The sequence below is a fragment of the Sinocyclocheilus rhinocerous genome, unplaced genomic scaffold, assembly GCF_001515625.1.
Source record: "Sinocyclocheilus rhinocerous isolate Xijiao unplaced genomic scaffold, SAMN03320098_v1.1 scaffold5064, whole genome shotgun sequence".
Lineage (NCBI taxonomy): Eukaryota > Metazoa > Chordata > Actinopteri > Cypriniformes > Cyprinidae > Sinocyclocheilus > Sinocyclocheilus rhinocerous.
Window position 1 is genome coordinate 166,697 of NW_015636846.1, and position 13,818 is coordinate 180,514.

The window sequence follows — 13,818 nt, forward strand, 5'->3', positions numbered from 1 at the left end:
TATATATATAATGAAAAAAATAATATAATAATACAGCGCTATACTCATATTGTATGTTCACAATTGTCACATTAGCGTCTACTTTTTCTTGTGTTAGAAGGAACATCTGATACTTGCATTAAACATAAATAACTGTCCGGAGAAAGAGTATGAACATCTGAGCAATACAATGTTCCCTTGGCCAGTCAAACTGATGTGCTGTTCCTCCAGCTGCCTCTTATCTTGATTATGTCTCACTCGGGTATAAATAGCTAATGCTTCAGAAAACAGAAGTGATTTACTGTATGTTGTTGCCCATAGTACACAAAAGATGACACATCACATCTTAAACGGTTACCTATCAGCATGTGACAAGAGGTTAAAATGCCAAGAGGTGTTTTTCCCGTCACTGCGTGTGTCACCACTGTGACTCAAATCCGTGTGTATAACTTCCACCAGCATTTTTCCACCCGTGTGAGTGGCCACAGAGTTTAATCTGTAGGCTACACCAGTAGAACGTCTGTTCTGGTTCTCAGTGTGATTATCACTGTAACAGCTTTAAAAAAAATTGTGTTTCTAAATATTAAATGGGTGGAGTAAACCAAATTAGACAGATAATAGTTTACAGGCAACAACTTACTAGTGGGCCAGTTTGCCATTCATGATGTCTTAGCTCTGGATACTAAATCATACTAAAGGATAAGCACAGCACACGCCAGGCAATCACATGTTATCAGGTTAAAGAACATCTTGCTGACTACAAAAATCATCACTGTACAAAGGTGTTTTAGCTATCCTATCCCATATGTTAGGTATCCTCATACCCATATAATTGCAAAACTTGATTTCACCGTTTTTTTTTCATGTTTCATAACTAAATTAGGTAATTCAATTAAAATTAAATGATATTTGTGAATTATATGCTACAAAAAAAATTCTAAATATCATCATATTTACTCAATAGCAGTCAAGTGAACACAACAGAATCACAATGAGACACATAAGACATTTTGTCCCCAAGACTTTAAATCATGTATCTACACAGAAATTGACTTTCAAAAATAAACCTACCCTATTAATATTCACTGCAGTAAAAAGTGGGACAACTAGCTTCACATAATATGTGCAATAAACACCACGGATTGAACCGTGGTGACACTTTTAAACTTTCGCAATAATTGCCTGTACAAATATATGAAAACGACTTCAGGCTACCTCGATAAATAGAAAAACGCTCTGCTGCATTGCACCTGTTCAAACACCTGGTGAGACGACATTATATGTAATGCCACAAACAGCGTTAAAACAGGCTTGTTCGTCAGGGAATATCCTCTGACATTGACTTTTGTGGGGTTAAGACTGTTTTAAGATGATGTAACCTATGTATAAAGAAGAAACAGACAGTTGAAGAGGTGACAGAATGGGAGCACTGAAGTTCCTGTGTCCATCTCAGCGTAAAGCCGCGTTTATTCCCTCAAGCCGCATACATGAAGCACCACCAGGAAATAAACTGATGTCCTACCTGCCGCAGCGTTCGCTCGTGAATATCCCGTGAACTGCAATCCTGTTACATGGTCAAGAGCAGCTTTGTATCGCCGTGTTCATTGCAGCCCGAGCGCGAGGCAAACCCCCCCACGCTCTCACCGCTGGAGATGTTCATGGCGTGGGCGGAGTTTGCGCTCCCACGGATTCCCCGTGACCGAGTACACACACACACGCACACACACAGTCTTCTACGCGTCTGCATCGTAGGATGCCATAATCTCGCTCTCAGAATGGAGAGGGTATATCCTCAGCATATTTGTCAGCATATGTAGAATCAGTCGGTCAGATAGATAGATAGATAGATAGATAGATATCTTAATGTTCATTATTATTATTATTATTATTTAATGTATGTTAGCCTATAGTTTTACTAACCTCTGTTTTCAGTCACCATTTGTTGTTTGTATTGACCCTATATTGCATAAAAAACTAGCATACAAAGCACTTATAAACTGAAAATAGGAAGAATCTTAAAGCCATTTATAGAGTGTGATTTATCATAATCTATCCTATAAAATTACTATAAAATGTTATAAAATATGTTACAAAGGTGTCACCTGCTGGTTAGTTCAGGTAATGCTCGTTTACAGAGTTAATAGACATTTAAAACATACATTTAATAGTCAATTTAGTCTTTACTCTGTCTGAATTAGTAGGCATAATGAATGTTCATGTGCGTATGTAGACATATGTGTGTGGCCCTGGTATTCCCTACGTTATGGGGTCCAGATGTCCCCACAAGTATAATACCAGTAAATTTTGACCTTGTGGGGAGAGAATTGAGGAAAAGGGCTTATAAATAAACATTTAAAAGACTTATAAATAATACAGAATGATTTTTTTGAAAATCTAAAAGAACAAAACTTTCTATTTTAGATTTTTTTTTTATGATGGGTAGGTTTAGGGGTAGGGTTAGGGTAAGGGGATGGAAAAGACAGTTTGTACAGTATAAAAATATATGATGTCTCCATTAGACATGGAAACCCAACGTGTGTGTGTGTGTGTGTGTATAGTCATACATTAATTTCAACAAATAAATAAGTCTTTAAATGTATAAAAATATTTATTACAAAACAAAAAAGGATACACTTTTACAAAAAAAGATGATTTACAGATAAAAATGTGTACAAAATGTTATTCAAAAAGAACAAGATTACTATGTGAACCATGTCTGGACACTAGACAGGGATTGTTTATGTGTGTTTTAATGATAGAGAAGATAATTGTGTAGGATATGTGGTAAGCAAAGCATCTTGGTTTTGCTTAGTCCTTTTTGTCCCAGGGAACGTCGAATACACCATCTGGACAGCTGAGACAGGGAGCACGGACCTGCAGAACCCAGCCAAAATCAGTATCGCAGCACACAGGTGCACACTGAGTTTTCATATGATATCCTATATTTTCATTTACCTGTAGTCTGCAAGAGATGTTTGATGCTCTGATCTGTTGTCAACTCCAGAGCTTTCTTCCCTTCAGAGTTCCTTGAGGTCCGATCAGCCCCGTGCTCTAACAGTAGCTCCACCTCTTTTGCCCCGCCCACCATGGTTGCAGCATGTAAAGGTGTGTCAAGACCCCGCCCACATTGTACATCAGCACCTGGAGGGAGGCAAGAAGCAGTGTTAAAATTTCCACCCAAATTTGTATTACTGTATTGAAAAAAACTTATTCTCATTAGCAGTTTTGGTATTATTAACTAAAACCTTGAGAGCTTTGATAATCTCCTATTTTGCTGCTACTGCTGCTTTTTAATAATCTATTCAATAATTTAACTTATTATATGCATACTTATACATTCATGTACATCCAGCACTGTATATACTGTACATGTCTATATCTGTGTAGTTTGTTTGCACTGCCTGTTCAGAATTTCATTGTACTTAGTACACTGTACCCTGTACATATGACAATACTTTTAAAACTAAGACTATTGAAAATCATTTTAGGTATTAAAATACATTTTAAATAAAATAATATAAATATATATTTATATAAACTTATACATTTATAATAATATATATAAACATTAAATGAAAACCTAAAAATTACAAATATATAGACTTTGTTGACAATGTTTGTTTAGTGCTAAACTTACTAAAACTAAAACTGAACTAAAATTAAAAATTAATGAAAGCTACACGTTGTAGAAATATAAAAAAAAATAATACAGATGTTCATAAAATTACTAAAACTAAAATGTACACTGAAAAAAGCTAAAAAATAAAAGCTAATAATAATATGAATAAATGCTGGAACAGTATATTAAAAATAATGATATATATATATGTGTGTGTGTGTGTGTGTGTGTGTGTTTGTGTGTGTGTGTGTGTGTGTTTATTTAATTTAGTTACAGCTAAAAAAGAGAAAACATGATCTCTATAGGATATTTTTTTATTATACTACACAATGTAATGAACCTTTGAGAACACGCAAAATTAAACACTGTATTACTGTAAAATGCATTACCAAAACGAAAATTATATTTCTGTAATGATCGTAATGGCCCTAAAATGTATTTATTAACCTATTAAGAGTGGTGTGTGTGTGTGTGTGTGTGTGTGTGTGTGATTCTGACCTGAGATCAGCAGGCTCTGTACACATTCTGTTGCCTTGGATTCACATGCACAGTACAGCGTTGTTCCTATGCTGGGAACCTCCATGTCCACATTCACACCATGAGACAGCAGCAGTTCAACACATGCTGTGTGACCTGAAACATATACATAAAGACATCTGGTTTACTGATATCCCAATGTTTTCAGTGCATTGCAAATTCATACAAATCATCACACATACCTCTCTTTGCTGCTTCATGGAGAGGTGAGCTCTGCAGATGAGCTGGATGGTGGACAGAGCTGTAGATCAGAATGAGGCTGACGAGGGCGGGGTTTCCACTACAGCATGCACTGAAGAGAGGAGTGGCTCCATCAAAAGAGACAGCATTGGCCTGAATGCATATATATGTTAGCCATTAATGCATGTTTATGCAGAAACAATGAGCAAAATAAAGGCAGATACTGTAAATAAAGGGAAAGGTATATACATACATCAGCACCATGTTCCAGGAGAAGTTTAGCACAGGTGAAATGGCCTCCAACACATGCTTCATGCAGTGGTGTGATTCCATCTAATGTAGCCATTCCCACATTGTACCCCTTGTACACATGCACACATAGACAATTAATTTCCTTCAATCACAAAAGGGAGTATTCAGTTCATACAAAGTCTGTTTTTAAGAACTGATTTTTGTTATAGTGTTCAGATATTGTTGTGAACTATTCGGTTTGAAAAATGTTATGCCAGTGTTTCTTCCATCAGTACCTGTGAAAGCAGTCTTCGTAATGGCAGCAATCTTCCTTGCAAAGCAGCGTCATGTAGAGGTGTTCTGTCATCCCAGGAATCTAATAAAGCAGAGACATGGACATGTATATGGATATTTAAATGAAGATGTGCCATATACACTTTTGTTGTTTTTATGTCAATTAATAATAATGTATGTATACAGACAAAACCAATCTCTACTCCTAAAAGAACACTTCACCCAAAAATGAAATTTTGTCATCATTAACTCAAATTGTTCCAAATCAAACAGTTGACGCCATTGACTTCCTCAGTATTTTTTCCATACTATGGAAGTCAAAGGTTACCATCAACTGTTTGGTTACCAACATTCTTCAAAATATCTTCTTTTGTGTTTAACAGAAGAAAATTGAACACGTTTGGAACAATTTGTTTCAAAGTTAATGATGACAAAATGTTCATTTTGGGGTGAACGATCCCTTTAAGAATACATAAAAAGTTATAATATTATTTTAATTGCATTTATTGTTATTTCTTATGCATCTGTTATTATTTTTGATGACTTTTAAAATCCTTTTAATATAAGGCACTTTGAATTACCATTGTGTATGAAATGTGCTGCATAAATAAACTTTATTTATTAATAATTGTTATATTTTAATAATTAAAGGGAAGGTTAAGGATTTTTCCATGAGTATTAGTATTTTATTTATATATTTTCCGTTTTTGCTATTGTTGTAAAGTATAGTCAGGAAAATTGGTGAGTTAGGGGGACTGGAATTGGAAAATGTCCCAGGGCAAAATTTTAAATTTGAAAGCCAATGGCTCGTACATGTTTTGAGCATGTGCATAGCCCACTGAGTCACAACTCTGACCTCAATAAGAAGTCAATTTAGCAAACATCCGGAGACTGTTTCATCCCTAAAGTATAAACCTACACCATTCTTTTAGAATAAATGTATCCCTTAAAAGCATTTAAAACTAAGCCAGAACAAAAACAAGTTAAACAGGCTTTTCTAGACCATCATTTCAAGCCAAAGTCAAAGTCTTTTTCTATTTCAGCGTGTATAATAATTGAATTGTATGGACTTGGTATTACTATAGTACATCTTTCTCAAGGTCCAGTGGCGACAATTCAGTGGATATCACAACAAAAAATGTAATGAAGTGAAAAGAGTCCTTGGTCCTTGTGGTCAACATTACAAGTCTGACTACTAAAAACATTCAGGAAGAGAGACAACAACAGAGGTAGAGGATGAAAACTTACCTGCCATTAGTGTATTACACACATGTCCTCCATACAACTGAAACCTGTGATCCCATGGCTTGCTCCAGACATTCACTTCAGCATGAACCACAGCCATCTTTAAACTTCACAAGAAGCCAACTCAGAGACCTCGCAGGAAGAGAACAATTGAGATAATGGAGCACAGAGAAACTCTTCAGAGGAGTTTATATGGCCTTCAGAGAAACAAGAACCCCCCTTGGCAAGAATGCACCTCCCTCTGTTATCAGTGATATGTGCTTGCACCCCCATCTCCTTAAACTTGAGAGGTGAGCATCCCCCGCATAAACACATCCCCTCAAAATGAGTCAAAAACATACACATACAAAACCCCTTTAACCAGTTTCAGAGAATAAATCAATGACATAAATGAAACTTTCGTAACAGAAACTTAATTCATCTTAAAATTACAAACTTTGATCTACAACCTCAAAAACAGATGATTTTGCATATACAGCAAGCAAAATAGCTAAAACTTAGCCATGAACCTAAGCCTATATAACTGCAAATGTAATTGGTGATACAGTATCTGCCACTCCAGCAAAACATGATTTACATGCAGTGTTATGCAGGAACAGGACCGTCCAAGGGTGGCTATTGAATGTGCATGTGTGTGAAAGCAGTCAGAACGTGCGATAAGTGTGTGTTAACGGCTCCTGGTTTTAGCCTTGAATGGGTGAGGGTGTGTATTATCTGCCCTGTTTGGGTGTTAGCATAAGATTCCTGATCCAGAGAGACCCTGACTGTTATCTACAACAAAAACAACTACTTTACCATAATGTACCACACTTATACTCAACAGTTGCACATTTCCAGTATAATTTTACATAGATTTTATGTTATTGCATGGACAAAATCCCAATTCATATCAACATTAAAAAAATAAAAGAATGTATACTTATGGTATGTTAAAAAAAGTTTATTGTAGATTGTGTCAACAAAAACAATTCAAATTCACACCCACTTCAGGTAGTATGAACTTTTGTGCATTATAATCATGTTCACAATACTCACAGAGAAGGTCAATATAAAATAGGTGCAACAAAGAAAGCAGGTATGAAAAGTATAGCGCCCAAAATCAAGTGTACTGTATGTGTTTTATGTTTGGGTTTAAATAAATGCATTTACACCATTATCCAAAATCTGCCAATAAAAAGAAGTAATTTCAGTAAGAACCGGTTTAAAGACAAACAAGCACTGTCAGATCAAAAAAAATTAACAGATATGATGCATCTTACATTTCATACCTCCACTAGAGCTCATAAACGGTGTGTTTGGCATTAAAACGTTCAGTTCAGCTCATTTAAATCAGTTTAAATCACATCTACACCATACAGATGTGCTGTTAGAAGAAAAATGTTTGACTGTTTGTCATTTATCTTAAATCTAGACATTAAAACATATGTGCAACAATTTCAACAAGTTTAGACTATTTTCTGATGGGGGTTCAGTTAAAGGCAGCGTTTCAGTGTGCAAAAGCAGGCACTGGGACTATAGGAGTGGCTGAGGATAGCTTTTAAAAGCTTTCTCTTCACCTGAGGTCGCTGTTTTATACAGGAATGTAAACAGTAGTCAGTACATGTTTTGAAAGTGAAAGTGACGTGACATGTGGCCAAGTATGGTGACCCATACTCGGAATTAGTGCTCTGCATTTAACCCATCCAAAGTGCACACACACAGTAGTGAACACACACACACCCGGAGCAGTGGGCAGCCATTTTTTTTTGCTGCGGCTTATGTACCATAGTACACTATGACGTACCGGTACAACAGGTTTAGTTCAGTTCATTACTTGCATCCTTCCCCTTCTAAATAAAGTCCACCATGAGACTAATGTGAGGTCATGTTAGATCATTAATCAGGACAAAGCTGGGTTTGGTGTTTTACTTTTCTTCTTACTAAGCTGCTGCCCCATTCGGCTGTGGGGACCTGATGAGTCTATAGCAACATCAATCAGATGATCTGGGCGGAGCCACTGCAGGAGAAGCAGGAAGAGGAAGGTAATAACAGCAAAAAAGGAGAAAATGGAGCCTGCCACAGCACCACAGTGAGAGCGCAGTCTATGCAGTCGCTCAGAAAATGGCAAAACGGGCTCCCTGCACACCCGATTATACACCTGAAACACACACACACACACAGAGAGTGGGCTCATTATACAATTATTCTAATAACATTTAATAATAAAATACACTACCTTTCAAAAGCTTGGGGTCAGTAAGATTCATTTCTTTTAAAAGAAATGTATACTTTTATCAGTAAGGACGCATTACATTGATCAAAGGTGACAGTAAAGAAATGTATATTGTTGCAAAAGATTCCTATTTCAAATAAATGTTTTTTTTTTTTTACTTTCTATTCATTAAAAGACTCATGAAAATATCTGAATCAGTTTCCAGTTTCAGCCTTGGTGAGCATTAAAGACTTTACCAATCGTTTTTTAAAGTTACCCAACAAATGTGCATCCAACAAATAATTCAAGCATGGTATTAAAACTCACCTTTTCTGTGCGCTCGGCAACGTTTCTCCAAGTGTACAGTGTTCGGACCTTGCGGTGGATGGTGGCAGGAGACGCCACGTTTCCTGTGCGTATTCTTGCAATTACAGTTTCCAAGCCATCACAAAGTGAACGAACTGATGGTTCACACAGAGTCACCAACTCATCAGGCAGGACTTCAGGTATACCTCCAACACGGGTGCTCACCACCTGTACACACGCAGGCACACAGAGAGCAGTGCTTATTTAGATTTGATCACTGATGAACATCCAAAAATCAGGGCTGTTGGCCAGGGGATTCTTTTCTTTTTGTAAAGAAAAAAATGTGGAATAATAATAATAATAGCAACAATTCTAGCAAAAAATAAACAATAAAAATGTATTATTTATCTGTGTGGGAAAAAAAAAAAAAAGATGAACTACTAGTCTGTCTGGGCCAAAAGTCCTTGCTGTTCAGTCCTGTCATAGACTAATTACATGTAGGCTATTTAGATATTTTCAATTAAAGAAACTTACAACATGGAAACCAGTTAATTGTACATTTAAAACATGTATGCATCTAACATATATTGTGCATAATGTCACACAATATTCTATTGCACAACTTGCAGTTAACATGATATGCCATTTACAACCCATTTTACTTCTATTATGTGTTTTCATTCATACATATTAATAGCAAAAACCCCACATACCTGCAGCCCACAGCTGGCTCCCTCCACTATGGCCATACAGAAGGCCTCGGTGAGAGAAGTGTTGAGAAAGATATGACCCCGAACAAGAACATCCCTCACATCTTTATGATCCAGAGCTCCCAGCAGACGAACCCTTTATATACATAAAAATTATATGTATATAAAAAAAGAAATTATAGACACACATAAACTCACATCAAGAGATAATTTCTCATGCCCACTGACTTTCATACCTGTCATGAAGCTGATATTTTTCTCGAACCTCTTCCAGTATGATTCTTTTGGGTCCCTCTCCACCTATCAGAAAGCAGAGATCTGGATGCTTTCCACATAGTTCAGGAATGATTCCACTTAGTAAATCAATCCCTGTAAAACAACCAGCCAACAAATCACAGGGTCAATGAAATTATGCTATTTTTTTCCAGATCTGTTTTTCTTTACCTAAAAAAATCATTGCAATTCATACATGGAATGCACCTCTTCAATGATAAACACCTTTTTCATTTCTAAAATGAATTCATAATAGTTAATTAAATAGTTAATAGTTAATAGAGCATTCATTTAATAAAAAATACTTTTTTATAATTTTTGGAAAACAATTCAGGGTGACAGTACAACTGTCCTGATATCATAATTTAAAAATGCCTAAAAATGAAATTCTGGAAAAGAAAACCTTATTAAGTAGCTTGACACTAGCTTTTATTATTATTGTTTTTAAAATATACATTTATTAATAACTCATGACATTTAAAAAACATGTTTTTTTTGTTACTTTTTTGAAAAATAATTTTTTCCCCCCAAAAATCTGATTTTATTTTTAATTTGATTTACTCTTACATGTATTCAAGGAGTAATTGGGCATTTATTTACTTGATAGCTACTTCACATTACATTTTTAGAATCGTTAAATTAAACTTTTCTTGAAATTTACATTTTATTCAAAGATTATCATTACCCCCAAACAGAACTTGCATATATGAAATTCTTAGCGTCTGCTAAATGACTAAATGTAAATGTAAATATATCAATACATTATTCTGTAATGCAAATAAAAACACCATCCTCTAGCTACCTTTCCTGTAAACCAGTCGACTGATGACCACAATGGTAATCTTGCTGTTGTCACGGAGACAGGGGTCAGGGGTGAAGTCAGTGGGGTCGACAGCATTAGGGATGACAGAGACGATCTCAGGGTCAAGAGCAGCTCGCAGTACAGTGTTCTCTTTACTAGTGTACGACACACACACAATGTGATTGGTGTCACACAGAGAGACAGTCAGCAGCTTATTGGTCAGTACAGAGCTCAGGTCCGCAAATCCAAAGAGAGAGTGATCTGTGAAGACGGTGTTGAGTCCCATAGTCTTGGCATGGAACAAAGCATCATGGGCCATTGCGGAGAAGGAGCTGTGGGCGTGCACAATAGTGATGCGTTCACGCACAAACACACACCGGAGTAACGGCAAACTGTGAAAGCAGGTGGTCGCAGTGGACTGATTATACATGACCTTGAAAGAAAAAGACATGGGGATGTGAGTGGTAAGTGTGATATGTATGACACTTTAAACAAACGTAGTATATTGTAAAACACACCTGCAGTGGTAGATAATACACCTTCAGTCCATTGGTCAAGTAGCGAATCCCACGACGGTCTCCATATGCATGAGTTGCGATCACAACCTTATGGCCCTTCTCTATGAGGCACTGTGAGAGCTGGTAGATGTGACTCTCCACACCACCCATGTTTGGGTAGAAGAAGTCTGACACCATACATATCCTGTGCTTCATGCCCTGCTCGTGATCAGTGTGTCGCAGTGTGCTGCTGGAGGAGTGTGTGTCCAAAGATGAAGGGGTTTTAGGTGCATGAGTGTGACCTCTCTTCCTGTGGCCCATGGTGATGTGAAGTCCTCAGTGCTCTGTCATTCAAAAGTAGAGATGCACCTCAGCACAAGACAGTCACACACTTCTGCTCTCAGCCATACTATATGTAGATTGCAGTATATTGTGGTTTTAAACTTTACTACAACACTGTAACTGCACTCAAAACGTTCACCCAACGTTACGGATTATGGTGATGTGACAATAGTGATTTGATTTAATAGACGGAGACTTAATAGACAAACGGGTGAATTAAATAATCTTGAGTTTTACGATTTTACCACATTTTACGTGCATTAACACTACGTGTCATTTACATGAATGACACTAAAATACTAAAACACTCACCCAGTCAATCGCTAGCTGTTAACATATGAGACGATGTGTACGAGACGAGTTGAAGATGTGTGCTGGATCTAGATACATCTTTAGCACATTTTAAATCCATTGTTAATTCGTCATGTTCTGCCATCACAGAAATGAAAATAGTTTTTTCTGGAATAAAATACAAGCGAGACAGCAGACCATCACGTCTACTTCCGTGGTTTTTGGAGTTTTTTCTTCATGGGGTAAAATTATTTAATGCGATGGTAAGTGCTGCCCTCTAGGGGACACAGTATGTTACCTTGACAAAGATCTAAAAGTTTGATTCCGGTCAGAATAAAACAATACTTTTAGGTAAATACTTTAAGTCTTAGTCTCATAAATCGTATTTTTGCGATGTCGCATAAGGTAATGCGATTGTATCTTGGTTTCTTCCACCATATAGCCTAACAGGCGATCTCACTAAATCCTCTACAGCTCAACTGCAGCTTTCATAATCAGGTGATATGAATGTAAATGAATACAGAGTTCAAGAATCAATACAATACCTTTTCCTTTTGTTCTTGAAGCTGATGTAATTCTGGATCCAAACACAGCCAACCCAGATCTCCTAGTCTCTGAAGATGGAAAAAAAATTTGAGAGCAAAAGAATATACAGGTCTTGATTACTGGCATCATGGGTATCAGTGGAAGCGATCTAAATTTGATGGTTGGACGTGTGTTCAAGCTAAAGAGGGTTATGGCACAGGTCTTCATTACTGGGAGGTAGATGTGAGGAAGAAACGTGAGTGGCAGGTGGGAGTTGTGAAGGAATCAGCCCCTCGAAATGGCTATGTGACAATGAACACAAAAACAGGGTACTGGAATCTGCGCCTGCAGCTGGGAACTTTGATGGCTTTGACTGAACCAGTCACTAAACTGGACCTGCCAACACCCTCTAAAATAGGAGTTTATCTGGACATAGAAGAGGGCCACGTCTCTTTCTATGATGCAGAGAAAGGAAGACATATCTACGCCTTTAACGTAGATTTTAAAGAGACTGGAATTATTTACCCAGTGTTTGGCACTGTTGAGACAGACAGAGCGTTGGTGATTTCATAGTAAAATATGTGGTAAAACACATTTCACTTACTTCTACTTACTACTGTAGATTAATCCTAAACATTTTACATTTTGCTTATTTTAATGAGTTTTAGTGAGAAGTCAAAATGTTACAATAGGAGGTAAGTGTTTGTACAGATTTTTTTATGTAGAAGCCGCCTCGCAAACACCTCAAGAAAAAAGTTATTGTTTTCATTGTTCCTGACTCAAGTAACCTTGCATTTTAATAAATAATGTTACATAAAGACAATTAAACGGTCAGTAATAAATTAACAAGTTACTAGCAATAGCACAAGAAAACAAATAAAACAAACTGTTTTTACTTTTTCAGGTAGCACTTTCATACCAAATGTTAATGTTAACAATGTTAATTAATTATTGGTTATTGTTAATTCATGTTAACAAAAAAAAGACAAAATCACTCACTGCTCTTGACTGAATAACTTTTGTAACTTTAATTTTAAGAATTAATCTGTTGTTTAATTTACAGTGAATTTACTGTTTTTAATTTACAGTTTATTCCATTTCTGCAGCATTTCTGTACCTGAATGTGTTCCACCAAAACTGTTTCTAAAACGAAATTCAGGTCCTGAGTTTTAATTTATAATACTGGCTAAGCAAATTACAATATACTTAACATTCTGGCATTCATTTATGTGCTTATGTAACTTATGTTCTCTGCATGGCACAGTCGCAGCCTGTGCTTATTAGAAAGCAAACAAATATCATTAATAATCATTAATTTTCCTTAGCATATGCTATGATAAATCTGAACATTTGTGTAAATTAATGGAGCATTCGGTCATAAATATTGCCTTAAAAGTCATGGAAATATATTCGTTGAACGAACCCTGCATTTAATGAGTGAATGCCTATGATATAGGAGTTAGCCTATCACACAAACTAGAGTCCTGTTTTTCTGAATATCTGCACGATCGCAAATGTACAATAAACAACATGTTACTGAGTAACTTTCAGACACAAAATTCTGTTTTGCCCCATCAATGCGTATCCGAGCAACACATTGTTTTGTTTTTCAGCATTACACGGACCAGTAAATGGTTCAAACAGACTATAAGTACAGTCCTTTGCTAAGTTAAATTAATTAGCATTTTAAACGAATCGGTTGATTTAAGGATTCAACTCACTCATTAAGACAAGCTACGTTTACACTGCAAGTCTTAATGCACAGATCCGATCTTTTGACCATATCCGATTTTTTG

The 13,818-nt window shown here is 36.4% G+C and overlaps 3 protein-coding genes across 4 annotated transcripts in view; all 3 read right to left on the reverse strand.

The window, feature by feature from the left end:
* Positions 1–1,623, reverse strand: part of LOC107748209 (synaptotagmin-like protein 5) — a 23,009-nt gene extending 21,386 nt beyond the window's left edge. For both annotated transcript variants that reach the window (XM_016562924.1, XM_016562923.1), the window contains exon 1: positions 1,502–1,623. The gene's annotated coding sequence lies outside the window, so the exon portion shown is untranslated. The remainder of the gene's footprint in view (positions 1–1,501) is intronic.
* Positions 1,624–2,728: 1,105 nt separating this feature from the next.
* Positions 2,729–6,200, reverse strand: LOC107748226 (ankyrin repeat and SOCS box protein 11-like). Its single transcript, XM_016562949.1, has 7 exons — positions 6,089–6,200; positions 4,843–4,922; positions 4,569–4,676; positions 4,318–4,468; positions 4,097–4,231; positions 2,935–3,120; positions 2,729–2,853 (listed from the first exon to the last, which is right to left on the reverse strand). Exons 1-7 carry the CDS (start codon positions 6,183–6,185, stop codon positions 2,729–2,731), a joined length of 882 nt encoding a protein of 293 aa, XP_016418435.1. The 5' UTR covers positions 6,186–6,200.
* A 1,643-nt stretch (positions 6,201–7,843) lies between these two features.
* LOC107748211 (phosphatidylinositol N-acetylglucosaminyltransferase subunit A-like) lies at positions 7,844–11,728 on the reverse strand. Its single transcript, XM_016562929.1, has 7 exons — positions 11,519–11,728; positions 10,886–11,208; positions 10,368–10,800; positions 9,529–9,661; positions 9,296–9,428; positions 8,604–8,810; positions 7,844–8,222 (listed from the first exon to the last, which is right to left on the reverse strand). Exons 2-7 carry the CDS (start codon positions 11,183–11,185, stop codon positions 7,965–7,967), a joined length of 1,464 nt encoding a protein of 487 aa, XP_016418415.1. The 5' UTR covers positions 11,186–11,208; positions 11,519–11,728; the 3' UTR covers positions 7,844–7,964.
* Positions 11,729–13,818: the final 2,090 nt, after the last annotated feature.